Source organism: Nuphar pumila, chromosome 1 (assembly GCF_984573655.1).
Source record: "Nuphar pumila chromosome 1, dmNupPumi1.hap1.1, whole genome shotgun sequence".
Taxonomy (NCBI): Eukaryota; Viridiplantae; Streptophyta; class Magnoliopsida; order Nymphaeales; family Nymphaeaceae; genus Nuphar; species Nuphar pumila.
In genome coordinates this window covers 23,419,741-23,440,835 of record NC_143249.1, presented here as the reverse complement: position 1 = coordinate 23,440,835, position 21,095 = coordinate 23,419,741, and the positions used below count along the sequence as shown (strand labels likewise).

The 21,095-nt window shown below is 38.0% G+C and overlaps 2 protein-coding genes across 2 annotated transcripts; one reads left to right on the top strand and one right to left on the bottom strand.

Moving 5' to 3' along the window:
• Positions 1 to 228: 228 nt before the first annotated feature.
• On the bottom strand, positions 229 to 1,942 carry EMB3137 (Ribosomal protein S13/S18 family). The gene is made up of 3 exons (XM_089992009.1): positions 1,725 to 1,942; positions 1,264 to 1,488; positions 229 to 555 (listed from the first exon to the last, which is right to left on the bottom strand). The coding sequence occupies exons 1-3, from the start codon at positions 1,839 to 1,841 to the stop codon at positions 382 to 384; spliced, it is 516 nt and encodes a 171-aa protein (XP_089848135.1). The 5' UTR covers positions 1,842 to 1,942; the 3' UTR covers positions 229 to 381.
• A 3,833-nt stretch (positions 1,943 to 5,775) lies between these two features.
• Positions 5,776 to 20,994, top strand: LOC149848348 (putative thiamine biosynthetic bifunctional enzyme, chloroplastic). The gene is made up of 10 exons (XM_090011260.1): positions 5,776 to 5,833; positions 8,667 to 8,985; positions 9,097 to 9,171; positions 9,347 to 9,422; positions 9,512 to 9,587; positions 9,897 to 10,031; positions 11,726 to 11,790; positions 11,997 to 12,124; positions 19,214 to 19,467; positions 20,290 to 20,994. Exons 2-10 carry the CDS (start codon positions 8,767 to 8,769, stop codon positions 20,816 to 20,818), a joined length of 1,557 nt encoding a protein of 518 aa, XP_089867386.1. The 5' UTR covers positions 5,776 to 5,833; positions 8,667 to 8,766; the 3' UTR covers positions 20,819 to 20,994.
• The last annotated feature ends 101 nt before the right edge of the window (positions 20,995 to 21,095 follow it).

Below are 21,095 nucleotides of genomic sequence, written 5' to 3'. Positions count from 1 at the left end.
ATATATATATATATATATATATAGAGAGAGAGAGAGAGCATGATTATAATCTAATGTGTATATCAGCACAAGTCATGATGGATAACTTTAATATTCAATATCATAAATGCTATATAAATAAAAAATTGAATCGGAAATCCCCTTGTGGTAGTTGGAAAAATATGCACCCTCTTAGCATGGTCTTCAATTAAACCGAAAAAAGAGGGAGAGAGAAAGGAAAAGGAAGAATGCACAGAAACCACACACTAAACGTTAAATCCTTACAAAAAGCAATTTCAAATATGGATATGGATGACACACAGTTCAAGCATTGTTGAAAGAAATAACCATCTCTGAGGAAAAAAACACAGAAATATATTAATGGCAGTACTCAAAATGCTTTTAACGAGCTCCAGGGGCCTTCTTCTTTCCAGCAATAGCAATCCTCTTTCCCTTCAACGTTCTGCAGTTGTTCTTCGTACGCTGACCCCTGCAAGGTAATCCAGCAATGTGCCGCATTCCCCTATAGCACTGAATTTCCTTCAACCTCCTAATGTCAAGTGCAATGGCACGCCTCTAAAATTCATCAAAATTGGCAGCAATGCATCAGTTCAAAGCACTAACCACCATAACAACAAGGGAAACAAAAAGGAAAAATAAATAAAATCATTCATTCTGGAGTAAGTGTAAAAAGCTCTTAAGAAGCATTGGTAGCGAATTCGAACCAAATTACTTAAAAGGTTTCGAGCTCAATGTAATATAGCAAACAGAAAGCATAGCACAAAAAAGTAAAAACTTAGGGCATGTTCGGCAGCTCCTTTCAGAAAGGATTTGAAATCAGAATGATTTCAAATCTTGTGATCTCAAATCAAAGGGGGTGTCCTGTGACTTGAGATCTCATGCTTTTTAGAAAGTGATTTTAAACACAAGTAAAACAAGTACAAATCACAGGTGGGCCCCTGTGATTTGAGATCTCATGTTCGGTTGCTCCTTAAAAATTAGCATCACTCTCTCATGCCCGTGAGAAAGTGATTCTAAAGGATGCAACAGAACATGCTCTTAATGATGGACTATTTCGCAAACTCTAGCACACTTAGCGATTAAGACCAACAAAACATACCCGAAAAATCATGTAAGAAATACCAACAACCTAAAATTGATAACTGGTCAAACTCAATCGCACAAGCAAATTCAAGCAATAGATAATGCACCGAGTTGGTCGATTTCAAGAATGCGGGATTCATGCATCACACAACCATGCACAACAGAAAGTATATATTTTACCAGGTCTCCCTCAATCTTGTACTTGGAGACTTCGTTTCGGATCAAAATCAATTCTTCTTCCGTCAATTCCTTTGTAATTTTGTTCTGCATGCCCAAATCATTCAGAATCTGTTTCGACGCCGTTCGGCCGACCCCATAGATATATTGAAGCGAGCACTGGATTCTCTTGTTGTTGGGAATTTCCACCCCACCAACTCTAGCACACTTGATAGTCAATCCCCGAAACTAGAAATGAAGAACATAAATTAAGGCCATTAATAAGAAAACTTTTAAAGCACGGGAAAACCCATAAAAAGGAAAACCAAGAAGAGATAGAATAATAGAAAATACGCACATAAATCACGGATTTTGTAACAACTAACTACCCAAATCGAAAAACCAACATCATATTCCATAACCAACAAAAATTCCAAGTACCCAACAAGGGAATTGGTGAGAGAGAGAGAGAGTAGGATGAATACCTTGGGAGGAGAAGAAGGTGGGTGGAAATGGGTGGGTGTTGAGACCCAATAAGTTTCTCCCTTGATGGAAAGCGAGGAGAGGGCATGAATTACCGGCAACGCTAAGGTATGGGCCATCTTCGAACACTACACGAGAGCTTGAGTGATTCTTCCTTATTCTACACCCTCCCCTTCCTCTGTATCCCCTCCCTCTCCCTCTCTATCTGTTTCAAGTGTTATCCATACTGGCACTCTTTTTACCAATTTCTTATCTTTCATTTACACCCATAGAAATTTATGGTTTTTCATTGGAGTGCTATGAATTGCTAAATTCCTTGAAGAGCGCAAAAATGTTAAATTCTATTCAATTAGGCAGTTTGAACTTTGAACCAACTTAAACGAGGATCCATTGGGGTCTGCAGTTCTGTTCCATTCATCCCCTATGTTTTTTTACCTTGCTAATGCAAGAAAAAACCCCGGGTGGAGCCCCACTATCACTTTGCCTTATGTAGCCCACCTCTAAAAGCTAGACACACGTGTGCCAGCTAAGTTTGATCCAAGGTCTCCAACTCAACACCTTCACAACCACCCTGCTCATCCCCTATGTTGCCCCCCATCTTTATACTACTCTTAAATCAAGTTTATCTGATCTTATAGATAGATTCAGCATAGTCAATTTAATAAGAATTGACCCTTATATCATATTTTTTTGACCAAAAAATATGATTAAACCACAAAATTTTGTATTTTGTCAACTGTTGATTTTTTAATCATCAAAAAGTCCGGAACATAAATCAGAATTTAGTGATTTAAATGTGGCTCACTAAATAAAGAATGTAGATTTATTTATGGAGTCCCATTTGATCAAAACAATTTGCATCAATGAAATCTCAATGAGGGATATGAAGATAGGGATGACATAGGAGATGAGTAACACCGATTTGTTGGGTCTGGACCATGCTGGTCTCCTTGGTTAAAGTCAAATGCTATGAACCGAAATGATACATTCCAATCCTTCATCTATGTATCTATATATGCATGTGCATGCGTGCTCGTGTAAGTGGACACTTATATGTTGGTAGACAAAAAATGGTTGTTTGTAATTGGATTGTCCCTAACTCAGATTATGGTTGATCCAGATAATTGCACAAAGTTTAGAGAGGTTTGAGATGAAGGTGGAAAGTGGAGAAGATTTTTTGCGAAAAACCCTTCACTGCATTTCACTTGCAGCAAATAATTGTTAAGGATTATTTTTTAAGCTTACTATGGGGTAAAAAATCATTCACTTGCCCAAGTTATTAAGGTCATGCTTCTACATTCTCACTACTTTGCACTTGGTTTGGGGTCCTTGACTCTTGTAACCCTCTCAATATTGCCTCAAGTTTGTCATCCATGGCTCCCATTCTTTCCTTAAGTTCACTTACTTCACGGTTGAAACCATCAAACCTTGGTGCTTTGTTCTAAGGCCATCAACAAGGTTTTGAGCTCAGGTAGTTATGGTTTGTAGGGATAATTGAGGTTCAAAAATTAGGTTGCAAGTAGGTACAGGTCCGGTTTCTTTGAGGGGTGTGTCAGGTTCAGTACAAGTGGATTTTAGGCTTTTGGCTCAGTTTGTTCTTGTAGTAAGGTATCCTGAAGGTGTGTGGTCAAAATTTTAGGTCAGTTAGCAATGTTTAGGTCGGGTTTTGGGTGTGCTCAAGTGGGAACAAGTCAAAACATGTTACGTTCTGTTAGACACAGTTGGGTTCAGACAAGCTTCGGTGCATAATTTTTTATCTCTGAACTCAGATCACTAAAAATTCTGAAATTTGGTCATGGAGCAGTTAACACGTGGATAAATCTACAGTAAAATGTTTGGGGGTGAAACTCCAGAAGGTTTGGGAGATCTAATTTTCTAAACAGGAAATAATTTTTCAGGACTGGCCTGGACTATGTTGGCACCCTTTCCAAATCAAGAACCAAGTTTGAGCACAAGCTTGAGATTCAGCCTAGCCAAACATTCCAGAGTGTTTTGTTTGCCAGCTTTAGAACAAGTTCAAGCATAGTTCTAAGTTTAGATACATATCAGTTTTTTTACGATGTATCAAAAGACTACAACAATACAAAGATCATAGTTGAATCAGTGGAACCTCTAAAAGTACAAGAAAACCACAATCAGAATATGCAAAAGAAGATTCTGTGCAATTCATTAGGATATTTGAGTTAACCAGCCAGTTTATACAGCTCAGGAAATCCACAAGCAAATGATGTAATAACAATCAACTAATAAATTAGACAAGTAACGAAAAAGAATTTAACAAATTAAGGCTCTGTTTGGGAGCCTTGAAGCGGAGGTATGTTGTGGTTTCTGCCAGTGCTTTCATGCTCTCTGCTGTTTGAGAGCAATGACGCTACCAAAACACCCCAATAAAAATAAACTTGACAACCCTAGCACCACATTTCAACACTATTCACATCTTCAATTCCACATTTTGACAAAACCATATTTTTGGCAACACATGAAAATGATGTTTTCATCTCAATGCAAGGCTCCCAAACAGAGCCTTACCTGTAAATAGTCAAATGAAAATACAAGCAAGCGCGCTTCACACACCCACAAAACAACTGCTGTCAAGCCAAACTGCGCAAAGATTGTTGTTGTAGGAGCTTGACTTAATTATTTTCTTAACATTAAATTAGTGTTTTAATTTGCATTGCTAGCTTAACAAATCATGAGTTGCATTGTTTGCATAAAATGAAATTGCATCGGGGCCAAACTCATCGCCTCCAAAAAAGAAGGGAGGACCAAATCTGAATGCCAATTGAAGTCTCTGTCTTAGGCCTAGTAAATTTGGGCCTGCCGAAAGTGTGTTTCTTGAGAAATGCACGTTCTCGCAGGAAAGTGCAACACGATTTTCATATGAAACTGTATGTTTCATATGAAATATGTGGGCACTACTAGTTATTTCTGATGGGGCCGTTCATTTCAGTCATGTGGGGAAGATGAGCACAAACGCCACCTTGGCCTGCTTTTATACACGGGAGGAGACAGAAGAAAGAGGGTACACCAAAAAAAAAGTGTGCCCCTTTTCGTATGAAATGGCTTCCCTCCATGGTCCCCACCCCAGTGGCAAAGCCATTTTCTATAAAAATGGTGTTTCCAGGGAAAAACATGAGAGCCACTAATCCTCCCCCCCCCTGAGTCCCACTTGAACAGGAGGGGGGCGGGGGTTAGTGACTGTCGTTGGTGGGTGACATGAGGGCAAACACACTGTAGTGTAGGCAGCACGTGGGTCTCACGTTTTCCTGTGGGCAGTTTGTTTCACACTGCTGGGAAAGGTGGCAATTTTCACACAAAAATGGACACCTTTCCCATAGAAACAAACAAGCAGGTGTTTGTTTCTCCCACAGAAAGGAATCCTTTCTTTTGAAAGCACCACTTTAGAGGGAAAGTGCTTGACCATGAGGGGAGGTATGAACCTATTTTGAAAGAAAAGCTATTTTTTTGCTCATATTGTCTGTCCCCCACTACATATTTCTCATGGATGTGTTTGTTTTACCTTTTAGCCCGTACTTTCCAAGGCACCTGGGAGGGAAAGTGCTTCCCTATGGGAGGAAGGTGTAAAGTTGTTTTTTCTGCTTTATTATGTGGGCTCCACCACATTTTTCTCATAAAGATGTTTGATTCGCTCCTCTTAGGAAAAATACTCATTTTCTTATAAAAGAGGGGTGTTTTATAGGACGAGCATGAAACAAACACCTTCCTGAAAAAACCGCCGGACAAATATCGCCATGATGTAACGCCAAACAAACCCAAAATTTTCGAAATATCATCTGTTTTAGAAAAAAAAGTACTGTGTTTCTTATCATGGTATCATTTATTAATGCGATAAAAATTTTCTTTTATAATTTTCATATTATTATATTTTTTGTGTTTATATATCTTTACGTTTTCGTATTTTTTTCAGATGCCAATATTTCCGTGATTTTACCGATAAAACCCCGATTTTTTCATCATTTGACGATATTTTCCATTCACGAGAACGAGATTTATGACAGTGAAGATAACGCCCATACTTTTGCACCCAAAAGGCGTCATGGCTTCTTCCCATCATCACCCTCTCTGGCTTTCTTTCTCCATCGGTGCTTGGGTATGCATCTCTCTCTCTCTCTGTGCATTTGCAGGCTATTGACGGTTGAGTGGTGTTGAACACTGCAGAAAATGCAACAATTTGCAGATGAAGCTTGATATTATATTGTTCGGTTTCGTGAGTTGATTCAACTCCGCATATTATCGTGACCCTTTTCTGCATTTTCCAATTCTCGCACAAGATTTTTCAGCGATAAACGGTTTACAAGTCCTAATACTTACCATCTCTAGTATCCTAAAGGCTTCCTCTTTGTTTCCCTTGGGTCATTGGCTCCTTCTTTTTCTCCACCTCCCAAATGAAAATTTAAGCCTTGCAGGTACCATCCATCTTCCCAGTTGCAACACCAATCTTCATCTTTCTCTCACTGGTAGACCCAGTTCATTCTGCTAAAGCATGAGTTCTTCCTTTTGTTGGTTTTTTTAACATGGGTTGTTGATATTCCTAAGCTTGGTGAAGGATTTCTGATTGGTAGGAGTGCCCACTGTTGGTTCGTGGTTGTATGAACTCGGTAACCCAGTTGATGGGCTTCTTAGTTATGGGCTATTTAGTGTATGGAGTCAGATTGTAAGACTAATAATGGAAATTCTTTGTTGGATCATTGCAACTTTTTTTGCTAGGTTAAACCCAATATATGAAGAAGGAATTGTCTCCAAACATGACAGGGAAGAAAAACGAGCCTGATTACATAAAAAGATTACAAGGTGTTGGAGAATAATTCCTTCTATTCCTAATGATTCTATTTCCTTCCATTTCCCTCCAATTCATTTCAATCAATTCTGCTCTATTACCATCTCCCAAACAGAGTAACTGCAGTTTTTATGGAGAGTAATTGGTTCCTTAGCGTTTGAATATGAATCGAGTGATGGAGTTTTGAAGTTTAGTGTTGATTCTATGAGTTTCATTAATGTGCCTTTTTTTTGGGTTATCCATCTCTCTTTTGGCCTATGCATGTTATTTTGTGGCCCAATTCCCAAATGGCAAAACGGGGTGGAACATCTGGTTTTTGTGTTGTGCAGTTGTATCTCAAAATAGTCTATTTTGTAGTATCATGGCTCTTGTTTTTTCACTGTTTTTGAATTGTTGATATTACTTGTGATTGGGTGGAACTCGCACCGGGACTCCATACCTGTACCTCAGAGTTGGATCCAGGTCTGGACCCACCTGAGTAGTGAAGATCTGTCTGATTGACATCCCTATTTATGCCTGACTGTTTCAAGGCCTTATATGTCACCTTAAGGTGCCATAGAACCTAGCATCTCATTGAAGCTTTTCATTTCATTATGACCATATGTTAAACTTTCTGTGTCTTTTGGTGAGAGAAGATTGTTACAATGATGTTTCTAATATAGTTTACTCTAGCATGAGTCATCTGTGATGGAGACATTTATGCACCATGTTGAGAGCGGTAATGTTAGTTGAGGTTCTAGTTAATGATAAGGAAGCAAGGTTGCAAGATCGTGGCCCTTGCCATTTGAAGGATCCTGCTACTAAGATGGTTTGATTATTTAGGCAGCATGTTGGAGGTAGTTCGATTGTGATTGTTAATGCATGGGTAAGCACATATATTTATCGGGTTATATAAGAATTTTCAACTTTTCATTGTTTCTGCATTGAAAAGAAAGATTGCTAGTGCAGTGACCACGTAGTTTTGATCACCAGGTGATTCAATGTCCAGTGATGCAAATCATCCTTCACTGAATATGCACTGTTTACACAACCAGTGACACAACAAATGAAATTGTTGACCTTGTTGCTTCTATTGTTTCCTGAACACATACTTGTAGCTAATAAAGCCTCAAACAAGGCTTCAAGTGTCTCAACTCTCTCAACCCAGCTCAGATCTGTTTTACATGGACACTTCACCTAGGCTGAAGTGTCAATTTCAGACACTTCTCGGCACTGTCACTCCTGGACACGACACTGACACACCATTTTTAGAATTAGGAGTGTATAAAATTTGGACACATGTGTCAAGTGTCCCACACCTTAAAAGGTGTCTCGACATGACGTGCCCAACGAGTGTCATGCCCGTGTCCAGTGTTGGGTATCATAGAAATGGGTGCCCAGTTTTGTGGAGACTTCCTTGTTTAACAAGTGTTGAGTATTTTAGAGTTGGAAGGTACTTACTGGGGAAGTATCTATCACGCATCGAGCATCCAACACTCCCATTAGTCTTGATGATTTGTTTTGACTTTTTCGCACTCAAAATCTTACATGTTCTCATTACATCATTGTCATTTGTATAAATCATCAAGGATTAGAATGTAAATGAGAAAGGAATGTGCATTTTATATTTTATAGTTTTGTTTGCATAACTCTCTCTCTCTCTCTCTCTCTCTATATATATATATATATATATATATATATATATATATATATATATATATATATATATAGAGAGAGAGAGAGAGAGAGAGAGAGAGAGAGAGAGAGAGACGTGTCCAAGTGTCTAGTTTTTTTAGACCTGCCGTATCCGACATTGACACCCATGTCAGTGTCCAAGTAACATAGGCTCAGATGCACTTTTTTAGCTTGATAGTTTAACATCTGGTATTAAGAGACAACTTACAAACTTGTAAATCTGGGTTCAAGTGTCTCCACTTGGCACCTAGTTGCATCAAGAATCTGACACTTTGTTTTACATGACTTCGTGGAAACTTGTTTGATGTAGTTCAGATCGGTTGTATTTGAGATGGCTCTGAGAAACTTAAGATATCCTAGTTTAAGATATGGTATACCAAAGCATTGATTTACTCTTTTGGTCCTCCCTGTCGAAATATTTATTGGCCGAACTTCTTGCAAAGCCTAATAAAGTTGAAACTTTTCTTGTCAGAACTGCTCTTCAAGGCACCGTATCCAAGCCTTCTTCTGGAAGGCTGCAGTTTGCTGACAATTTCACCAACAATTTGAGACCTTTAGGAATTACTATAGGAATGGCATCTGGAAATATAAGTGATGGAAATGTCAAGTATATGGAAACCTCCAAAGTGATTAGTGCAACTTCTAAAGTTCCTCATGTAATGACTGTTGCTGGTTCTGATTCGGGGTCAGGCGCAGGCATACAAGCTGATCTAAAAGCTTGTGGCGCACTTGGTGTTTTCTGTTCATCTGTCATTACAGCAGTTACTGCTCAAAACACTATTGGGGTTCAGGTGGTGTTTCTCCCTCAGTCTTTGTTAGATCTATTTCCATGCTTCGATTTTTAGGGTGTTTTTGGTTTCAGACAATGAAATGAAAACTTCTTGTCCTCATGTTCCAAACAGGGTATTCATCACGTGCCAGAGAACTTTGTTTCTGAACAACTCACATCAGTATTGTCAGATATGCATGTTGATGTGGTAATGTATCGGCATACCATTTTAATCCACAAGATTTGCCTTTTCTTATTCACATGTATTCTCCATAGTGTTCATGGACATGGTTTGATTAATGAATTTTGTAGTAATGTCATGAACCATGTGATAAAGTTTAGTTATCATTGTTGACTCCAGATGCTTATTGTCATATTGCCAGGTGAAAACAGGGATGCTTCCTTCTGTTGGTGTGGTTAAGGTTCTCTGTGATAGCTTAAAGGAGTTTCCTGTTAAAGGTACACTTCTATTTCTGTAAGAGGAAATTGATCAGTTTTTCATCAGATTCGGGGCATTAACTGTGGCATGATTTTGTTTTCAAAGGCAGCTTTAGTAGTAGATCCTGTCATGGTTGCTACAAGTGGGGATGTACTTGCTGGTCCTTCTATCCTAGATATATTTCGGTAGGTGAACTTCTTTTGCAAGACATATCACAATGTTAAGGAGATAACATCACCAAACATCTCTTAAATACTATGGCTGTTCTATGTGCTTGCTGGTCTGGGCCTGCTGCCCTAAGCATATTTCAATATCCAATTTTTCTTTTCAAAATATATTGCAGTGTTGGTGGTAACATTGCAAAACATCTCGTATATGGCTGGTCCACTATATAGAGAAGTCCTTCAATATCTGGTTACGTTTTTCTTTTTTTTTATTAACATATTTCTTAGTTGCTTCTAGTGTCTCATGGAGTTGCACATTGTGGAACCCAGGGAGGAGCTTCTTCCCATGGCGGATATTGTCACCCCAAATCTTAAAGAAGCATCGGCTTTACTTGGTGGCATTCAGGTTAAAACAGTAGCTGATATGCACTTTGCAGCAAAATCGATTTATGCATTGGGCCCAAGGTTGGAATTTGGCCTATAAATTTAAATATCTTCTTAATCTGCCAAGTTTCATATGCCCTTCAGATGAACTACATTTGTTGGCTGGAAATATTTCTTCGTTGACTTGCATAAACTGTAGTTGCTCCTAAAAATTATCTTAACTTTGGTCAGTTATCTTGCTTATTATTCCTAATGTGTGACTCACTTGATTCAAATGTTAGTGGCATGTAAAAGGACAATTTGAAGTTGTGGGTTGAATGTGATGGCTGGCTTGTTGAGTTGGAAGTTGAAACATCTTAGTTGAGGAATCTTGAGTTCTAATCTCATGTTCACTCGGGAGAAAAAAGGAAAAAATCAGAATTTGATTTTTATTTGAAGTCAATGTCCATGCAGGACATAATAACTGTGATGATGTGTGGAAAGAGACCTTTTCTTTTTTTCTGAATGATCCCATGGGAGTCTAATGGAGTTCTGAAATGTATTTGAAGTTCGCACAACTTAGGAAAATTGGGGGAATTTGTACCCCATAATGAAATCCACATTTTTTTCTATGATCACCTATAGTCTATGTCACACGGACTCGGCTAAGGAGGTGCCGCACCCGAGTCGACACGCCCCGACACGGGTGCAGACTCGGGTGCGGCTTCGGACTCGGCCCGGACTCGGTCAACGCCGAGTCGGACTCGGTCAACGAGTCCAGACCGAGTCCATCCACATTTTGGACTCGGTCAACTTTGACCGAGTCCAAAAATGTCCCTAAAAAACTAATTTTTTATATTTTTTATTTAAAAAAAAATATATAAAAAAAGGCACAGTGCAGATTGTGACTGTGCTGCGTGACTGTGACTGTGCACAGTCACAGACTGTGCACAGTCTTTGCAGTGTGCACAGTCACAGACTGTGCACAGTGTTGTGCCTGTGACTGTGCACAGTCACAGTCTGTGACTGTGCACAGACACACAGACTGTGCTGTCAGCTGTGGCATTTTAAAAATAAAATAAAATTTTATATATATATATATATATATATATATATATATATTTTTTTTTGCCGAGTCCCCGTGTCCAAAAATTTTAAAATTGTGCCGCACCCGCACCCGCACCCGCACCCGCACCCGCACCCGCACCCATGTGACATAGCCTATAGTTTTTATGCCTTGAAAAATGGCGTACTGCAATTTTTTAATTCTTATTGGATAAAGAAATGTTCCCATTCATCCTGAAAATGAATTTGGTGCTTGCATAAGGATGATATGATACAATTAGTAGGAAAGAAGTTTATCTGGAGTTAAAGAGCAGCGCTCTTTCAGGACCTACTAGCACAAACATGGACTTCAAATCAGTTTCTCCAAGCAAATAAGTGCTTGCCAACAATAACCAAATGAATAAATGGTTGGGGAGGTGATAAACTCCATTCTTTTCATTACAAAACCAATAAACTGTCATTTCAGGGTAGATTTTTTATTGTACCATGCTTCTTGGCAATGCACCTTGCCATAAACATAACTTGCATCATTGCTTTCTTCAAGAAGTAATTCCAGCAATTGTCTATTCATGAATGGCAATAGATATGTGTTAATTTTCCATTCTTTATAGGATCTATTTTTCTTGAAAGTCTTATTTCTAGGAGAAGTTTTAAGCTTAAGCATATGTATAATCCTCTGTTCTTTTTCTTGTGGTTTATTCTGGTTTAAAGTCTCTGTTCGTTTGTTCCAGAAATGTTCTGGTTAAAGGTGGCGATCTTCCAGATTCATCAGATGCTATTGATGTATTTTTTGATGGTAGGTTAAGATACTGTATCCTACGAATTTCCTATCTACTACCAAGAAAGTGCCATAATGCTTGCTTTCTCTTGACTGAGCTCCCGTGTGTGTGTGTGTGTGTGTGTGTGTGTGTGTGTGTGTGTGTGTGTGTGTGTGTGTGTGTGTGTGTGTGTGTGACACACACAGCATTCAGAGTAATGTAAAATTTTGGCTGGCATACATAGGTGTGCATTGCATTGAGCTCCAGGCACCACGTATCAAGACTTGTAATACTCATGGGACTGGTTGCACCCTGGCATCATGTATAGCTGCTGAGCTGGCAAAAGGTTCTCTGATGCTGCCAGCTGTCAAGGTAAGTTTATCATTAAGGCCTTATGATTTTTGTATAGCTAGTAATTCTCTCTAATTGTTGATTTCAAAAGTGGACATTCAGATTCTTTTCATTTCCATTAAACATTTAGTCTGAATTTTTTTGAAGGTGATGTTTGAATGCTACTTGTCTATGTTTAGAAAACCCTTACCCAGTGGTCAGCACCCTTAATCTTAGTGCAGGTGCTAAGAGGTGCTTATTCATGTTGATGATTTTTTCCTTGTAAATTCAAATGCTCTTCGTCTGGCTGATATTAGCGATTCTACTGTTCTTTAAGTTCATTTCCACTAAATGTGTCCCCTCAAAGACCACTATCTGGAAATGCATAGACCAAGTAGGATTCAAGTTGAACTGAGGGCTCTCTCAAGTATGGTTTATGTGCTAGTTTGGGGAGTTTTTGACTGCTCCTTTATTTCTTTTGTCGTGGTTGACTTTTTTACCACTTACAGTATTTCCTAGTCTTGTATTCCACCTCTATCTTTTAGTTCTCTTTCACATCTTTCTTGATTCTTTTGACTTTTTGATGATAGTGGAAACATGTGAAAAGGCCAATCATTTTTTTTCTCTCATGCTCAGTAGAAGGAAAATAGGTTTAAGGTAGACCAACAGTCACTGCCATATTTGGAAGTCCATACTGCAGAAATGTTGAAGGATTTGCTCCTTATGGATTGTTTGAGGCACATTTGTAGTGGCAACCTGTGACATTCAGATGCTTTTTAGCCATTAAAAACATGGATATAATTGGATTCTGAGTCAGATTTGGGTTTGAATGGAGATAAGTGTTAAATTGTAATTCATAAGACAATGTATTTTTTATATATATTTTATATATATAAAAGAAGATACATATACATATGTACATGTATCCATCTACTTATATATATATATAATATATATTTCTTTAGTTGTAGGGGTATTTTTGTCATTTCTACATTTTTACGCATATTCATGTTTTTGAATATGATTGTAATTCCTCTTTTTTATTTTTTCTTATTTTTGTAAATTTTCATTTCTTATTTTTGCTCTTTTATGTAATATTTCTGTACACAGTCAGTGGCTGACTGTGTACAGTGTACAACAGTCAGCCACCGACTGTTGTACACAGTTTAAAAGGTAGACGTTGGGCTAATTTCCAACGTCTCTAATAAGAGCAGTTGGGATGGGAATAGCCCAACGTCTCTTTAAGTGCTTATAAATAAGGGCTATGTGAGCCCATTGAAGTATGTTTTTTACAGTTGTCTCCTTAAGCTTATAAACACTGTGCATTTATTGCACTTCTTTTGTGGTGTAAAGCTTATAAACACTGTGCATTTATTGCACTTCTTTTGTTGTGAAAGCTTATAAACACTGTGCATTTATTTTGTGTCTTGAGTATTTGAAGTATCAAGTTATTTGAAAACTTGATTGTTTGCAAAGATTATTCACATGGTAGTTGAAGAAAGAAAGATCGTGTGGATTCTCACTTTTTCGGGTGCCTCAAAAAGCGTGCTTTCGATTTTTTGGTGATTGGAGTGGATCTTCTTGTTCATCCAATATTTTAGAAGACTCTTCTATCAAAAAAGGTCTAAAAATCCTTTGTGGTACGTATTCTTTTTCATCATCTCTCCTCTCTAATGGGCGAAAAAGACTCATTTTTCTCTCGGCTTCAAACTCAATGGGACCAACTATCACGTTTGGGTCGGAAACATGGAGGCTCATATTAAAGGGAAAGGGCTTTGGGGCTATATCCAAGGCTCGATTCCTGAACCGGAGCCAAAGATAACCTTGATGGAGAAAGGAGAAATAAAAATCCTTGAAGGCGAAGAAAGAGTCAAGGCTCTTGAAGATTACACCAAAAAGCATGAAGAATGGGAGATGAGGAATTTTAAAATTCTCTCATGGATTTTCTCATCCGTAGAAACAAGAATTAACGCCAATATTATCAAGTTTAAGAAGGCTTCTCAAGCGTGGGGGTACCTTGAGAAGAGGTACACCTCTAGGGACTTATCCCATAAATATTACCTCCAAAAGAGGGCGCTAACTCTTCATCAAGGAGAGATGACTATAAGGGAGTATTTTGTCGAACTTTCTTCTATTTGGGATGAGCTTGCTATGCTCGAACCCAAGTGGAGTGGAGAAGCCATAGAGCTTCGTCATAAACAATTGGAAGAAGATAATTTTTTTAATTTTTTGAATGGGCTTAGGCCTGAATTCGAACAAATCCGGTCTTCTCTTTTATCCGCCTTCACTTCCCCTTCTCTTGAAGATGTAATTACTAAACTAAGTGGGGAAGAGACTCGTATGGGTATAAGCAAGAACAACCCAAGTGTTCTAGCTACACCTTCCACTAATGAAGAAAATGAAGGAGTTAATGTCGTCTCAAGACCGATGAGCAACTTAAGGACCTACAAGCCTCCTCACTTCAAGAATCAAAACTCAAGTGGTCAAGGAGGGAAGAAGGATTATAACAAGCTTTTATGCCATTTTTGTAAGGAACCGGGGCATATCAAGCCTATTTGCCTAAAGTGGAAAAAGTTACTTGCCATGGCTACTACATCCTAACCTTAAAAGGAAGAGTGTTCGTCATCTTCAAATGGAGCTCTCTCATTGCAACAAATCGTGGATACACTTAAACCTCTTTTAAAAGAGGCTATGTCTGGAGCCGCCATGTCAACCTCTTCTCCTCCCGGTAAGACCTCTTGGCTTTTAGATTCGGGTGCTTCTTTTCACATGACCCCAAGTTTTAGTTCTTTTTCCGAATACTCAAAAAATCTTTCTCCATCTTTTGTTTCAACCACGGATGTAACATCTCTTGAAGTAAAAAGAATATGAAATTTTGAAAAACAAGGGTTCTTTATTCCAAAAATTAGATTTATACCCAAATTAAACTTGAATTTGCTTTCCGTTTCTCAACTCTCAGATCATGGGTGTGATATAAAGTTTTCATCTAACAAATGTTGGATACAGGATCGCCGGTCCGGGAGATTGATTGAGGAAGGCTCTAGGAAGGGTGATCTATACTATGTCGATTCTCTTCAAATTCCAAAGAACCCGTTTTGTAATGTTGTCCAACAAAAGGATATTAATGTGTGGCACAAGAGGCTTGGACATCCAAATATTGCAAAAATTTCTCATTTACCTTTTATTAAAAGTCTATGTAAAAGTGATTTCACTTGTAACGACTGTATTCTTGGGAAAATGAAAAAATTGCATTTTTGTCAAAGATCTATGTTTACAACAAGACCTTTTGAAATTATCCATTCAGATGTATGGGGACCGGCACCCGTCCTATGAAAAGGAGGCTTTGCATATTATGTCATTTTTGTTGACGACTACACGAGATATTGTTGGATTTATTTTCTTAAACACAAATATGAAGTTTTCTCGATTTTAAAAACCTATCATATGATGATTAAAAATCAATTTAATGGGAAACTAAAAATTTTTAGAACTGACTCTGGTGAAGAATACCTTTCAACTGAATTCAAAAATTATCTTGAAAGTCATGGTATTCTTCACCAAAGATCTTGTCCGAAAACCCCTCAACAAAATGGATTAGCCGAAAGGAAGCATAGACATATAATAGAGACAACTCGAACATTACTTGTTTCTCAAAACATCCCAAAAGGTTTTTGGGCTGAAGCGGCTTTAGCATCTGTTTATCTGATAAATCGGCTACATTCTAAAAACTTGAACAATATCTCGCCTTTTGAAAAATTGTATACCAAAGAACCCGACTATAGTCGGTTGATAATTTTCGGTTGTAAATGCTTCGTTCTTACTGACAAGAACGACAAGCTTTCACCAAAAGCCATTGCCTGTGCTTTTCTTGGATATTCCGAAACCCAAAAAGGGTTTCGTTGTTATAATATTAAGAATGACAAGCTATATGTTTCCAGAAATGTGAGTTTTCTAGAAAATGTTAATGGTTTTGAAATGAGTGAACCCTTTGAAGAAAACATGAATTACTCTTTTTTATTTGAAATGTTAGCACATGATGATGATAGTGATGACGATTTTATTCATAATGACGTCAATGATAAAGAAGATGACTCTTTCCATCCACCTATCTCCCAACATAGAAATGAAGGAGCATTGAGAGATCCTATAACATATACCCATAGAGATAGAAACAATTTTAGGAGTGCAATTGAAAAATTCAGTGAACCTAGTGGGTCCAATTCAACAAATGATGAAAACCTACGAAGAACTGAGAGAAGTAGAAAGATGCCTTCTAGGTTTATTTCATATGATTCGTTTACTCCTAAACATAGAGCCTACCTTAGAGCCATTCATTCCTATATAGAACTCCGAAATTTCGAAGAAGCCAAAAAGAATGATGAATGGCTGAAAGCAATGGAATGTGAGCTTTCAACTCTCAACAGGGCAAAGACTTGGGAGTTCCAAGATCTTCCTAAGGGTAAGAAAGCAATAGGGTGTAGATGGGTATTTAAGGTAAAAACTAAGAGCGATGGATCTCTTGAGAGATATAAGACTCGATTAGTTGCAAAGGGATATAGTCAAGAATACAGGATTGACTATGAAGAAACTTTTGCCCCTGTGGCTCAAATGGTCACTGTCCGATGTCTCATTACCATTGCCTCAATCAACAAATGGAACATCTATCAAATGGATGTTAAAAATGCCTTTCTAAATGATGATCTGAATGAAGAAGTATATATGGATGCTCCACCAGGAATGGAGACTCCCAAAAGGGAAAGTGCTTCGCCTTCGAAAAACACTTTATGGTTTAAAACAAGCCCCCAAGGCTTGGTATGATAGATTTAACTCCATAATGTTAGAAAATGGTTTTTCTTCCTGTTTCACTGACACTGCCTTATTTGTTAGAAAAACCAATGCAGGGATTGTCATTCTGCTCTTATATGTAGATGATATGCTTATAACCGGAAGTGATTCTAAAGGGGTTAAAAGTATAAAATCAATTTTGAATGATAGGTTTGAAATGTCTGATTTGGGATTTCTAACTTATTTTTTGGGTATTGAAGTAACATACTCTCATAGAGGGTATTTTTTATCTCAAACTAAGCTTGCCTCTGAGATTATTGACAGGTCAGGTATTACGGATGATAAGGTTTGTGAAACTCCTGCTATAGTAGGAGCCAAAATGAAGATTGATGATGGTATTTCTCTCTCTGATCCCACTCCCTACAGACAGTTTGTGGGATCTTTGATGTATCTGAGTATTACTAGGCCAGATATCTCTCATGCAGTTCATACTGCAAGTCAGTTCCAACATGCACCAACATCAGTTCACATGAGTGCCATATTGCGGATTGTGAGATACATAAAGGGCACATTGAACAAGGGAGTATTTTTATTCTCTTCTTCTGAATTAAAATTAATTGCTTATACTGACTCTGATTGAGGAGGTGACCCAAATAACTGTCACTCCACCACTGGTTTTGTGTGTTTTTAGGAAACTCGCTGATTTCATGGAGATGTAAGAAGCAACAAAAAGTGTCTCTATCCTCAACAGAAGCTGAATATCGTGTCATGACGACTACTACCATGGAAATTGTATGGATTCATCAGCTGTTAGAAGACATGGAGATCTCAATAGAAGGGCCCACCAAGCTATGTTGTGATAACAAGAGTGCAATTTACATTGCAAAAAATCATACTTTTCATGAGCGGACTAAACACATTGAGATGGACTGTCACTATGTTCGGGAAGCGTATCTGAAAGGAGTTATAGATCTTCCATATGTAACTTCAGAATATCAGTTGGCAGATTTGTTCACCAAAGCTTTGTGTGCTCCGCGATTCAATTTCCTCCTTGACAAACTTTCGATCATCTTGCCCGAAGTTTGAGGGGGGTGTTAAATTGTAATTCATAAGACAATGTATTTTTTATATATATTTTATATATATAAAAGAAGATACATATACATATGTACATGTATCCATCTACTTATATATATATAATATATATTTCTTTAGTTGTAGGGGTATTTTTGTCATTTCTACATTTTTATGCATATTCATGTTTTTTAATATGATTGTAATTCCTCTTTTTTATTTTTTCTTATTTTTGTAATTTTTCATTTCTTATTTTTGCTCTTTTATGTAATATTTCTGTACACAGTCAGTGGCTGACTGTGTACCGTGTACAAGTCAGCCACTGACTGTTGTACACAGTTTAAAAGGTAGACGTTGGGCTAATTCCCAACGTCTCTAATAAGAGCCGATGGGAATAGCCCAACGTCTCTTTAAGTGCTTATAAATAAGGGCTATGTGAGCCTATTGAAGTATGTTTTTTACAGTAAGGAGTTGTCTCCTTAAGCTTATAAACACTGTGCATTTATTGCACTTCTTTTGTGGTGTAAAGCTTATAACACTGTGCATTTATTGCACTTCTTTTGTTGTGAAAGCTTATAAACACTGTGCATTTATTTTGTGTCTTGAGTATTTGAAGTATCAAGTTATTTGAAAACTTGATTGTTTGCAAGGATTATTCACAATAAGCTATGCTGAATCCGGATCCGATTAGGGTATGTACCCTAATCAGATATGCATTTACGTGTAAACAGGTCAGATTTTGTCAGACTTAAGAGTCAGATTCAGGTTCGGATGTGAAAATACTAAAATACGATCTGAATCAGATTAGTGATTGAACTTGATTCGCTTTACCAAATCTGACTAAATGGACTCAGATTCAGTTGGACATCCAACCCAAACCCTGAATTTTTTGTATCCCTAATTAAAGTGCTTGTGCATGTGTCACATGAGAATTTACCTATAAGCATGTAACTGTTATTCCTTATACCATTTATGACCGCAGCTGTTGTAATAATATCGAGGTTCTTGTACCATACTGCTTTGTAAATGCAGCATTGCGAATAAGAAAAAGATTTTCATATATATGTGAATTTTAAACCTAGTCTGCTCAGTGGAAATAGTGGATATTCTGCAAACCTTCATCCTTTTTCTGGAAAAAAGAATTTCTTGTAGTTTCTCAATGCAGAAAGTTTTGTTAGGGAACTTTTTCTAGTAGGAATCATGATGTGAATTCTATTAGTCATTAATTTTACCTGTCCTTGTATGCTTCTAAAATTTCTGAAGTTTTAGCAGGCAGCAAAACAATTTGTTGAGCAGGCACTTGAGCACAGCAAAGAGTTTCTCATAGGAAATGGGCCTCATCGGCCCTTCAATCACTTGTTCATGCTTCAAACTAGTGATGCCAACCAGCCAATGAAGCAATTTAAGCCAGGTGACCTGTTCTTGTATGCAGTCACAGATTCTGGAATGAACAAAAAGTGGGGTCGTTCCATTTCAGAGGCTGTGAAAACTGCTATTGCAGGTGGTGCAACAATTATCCAGTTGAGGTTAGTTCTCTTTGAAAAATCCCTGCATGAAGTTGTTTCTCTGAATACTGAATGAAGCAATCTTTTAGATTAAAAGTAAATGCATGCCTAATCTTCACACTCTTGAAGAATATCAAATGACATTGTGACTAAAGGCGAATTTCTATCCAAATTGGTGATATATAGGATTCTCTTGTTGGTAATAATTTTAAGTCAGGAGATTTGTCTAATTTCATTCAGTTCATAGTGTTTAAATGTATGATGTCCAACATGTTTATCGAGTGATTCCAACTGACCTGCCAGCCAGGAGTCTGAGCTGGACCGGAAGGGCTCAGATATAATTTAAGTTGACTTAGAGATGACATGGATGACTTGGCTTGAGATTTTGGCAGATTATTGATAATTCAAATTGGAGTCTCAGTGATCTTGCTGAGCTGGTTTGGAGCAGAGAATATATCACAAAAACAGCACCAAGGCATCTTGGTCTTGAGCCAATAACTTTGAGAATAATCATCATTGGTGGTTATGTTTTTATATTCTAGTACTTTAGATTCACTTAATGAAGGGAATCTCTGTGCCAACCTGATTCTTTGGTCGTTATTGTATCAAGAGATGTAGAAGATTGGCGATTGTTTGGATTGTTGAGTTTGGAAAACAGCTGCAGTGTAATTGTGTATAAATTGGCTTACCTCAAAGTTGTGGAGTTAGGCTAATTGTTTGAGATGTCGTTGAGGTCCATTCATGGACTGCAAGACTTCAAATCAAAGTCCTTAATTGAGTCTGTCATTTTAGACTTTGATTGTTAGTGCTATGTGGTCATGACAGTAGTGATTCTTTTTGCAGAGAAAAGGGAACAGAAACCAATGAATTTGTAAAAGCAGCTGAGGACTGCATGGAGATCTGCAAGTCATTTGGTGTGCCCCTTCTGATAAATGATCGTATAGATGTAGCCTTCGCTTGCAATGCCGACGGTGTGCATGTTGGACAGTCAGATATGCCAGTCCCTGTGGCTCGCAAGTTACTTGGCCCTGGAAAGATCATTGGTGTCTCCTGCAAGACCCCCGCACAAGCCCGGCAAGCTTGGTTGGATGGTGCTGACTATATTGGCTGTGGTGGCATGTTCCCAACGAATACAAAGCAGAATAACCCCACTATTGGGTTGGCTGGACTGAAGGCAGTCTGTGAGAGCTCACCATTGCCGGTTGTTGCTATAGGTGGTATTGGCATCAACAATGCACATATGGTCATGGAAACTGGTTTTCCAAATCTGAGTGGTGTTGCTGTTGTCTCAGCACTGTTTGATCGAGAATCCGTTGCTGAGGAGACTCGTCGGCTGTGGTCAATCATGTCTAATGACGCACAAGGCTCATAGAAGTTGACAATATGCTTGCTTCAATTACCATGATTGAAAACAAAACTATTCTTTTTTGCTATTAACGATTTGTGTATTCAACTTTATTTATAATTGGTTTTTGCTGTAACAGCTGCCCACTGGAACTGAGCATAAGGAAAAAGGATATAAATAAATGATGGTTGTTTGTAGGACAATGAGAAAGTATGATGCTTGTAAGATGCAAAATTGTGGTACCCCACAGAAACTAATAAAACCCTAAAAAAGGCTGTTTCATAGATGATCATTTGTCATAAAG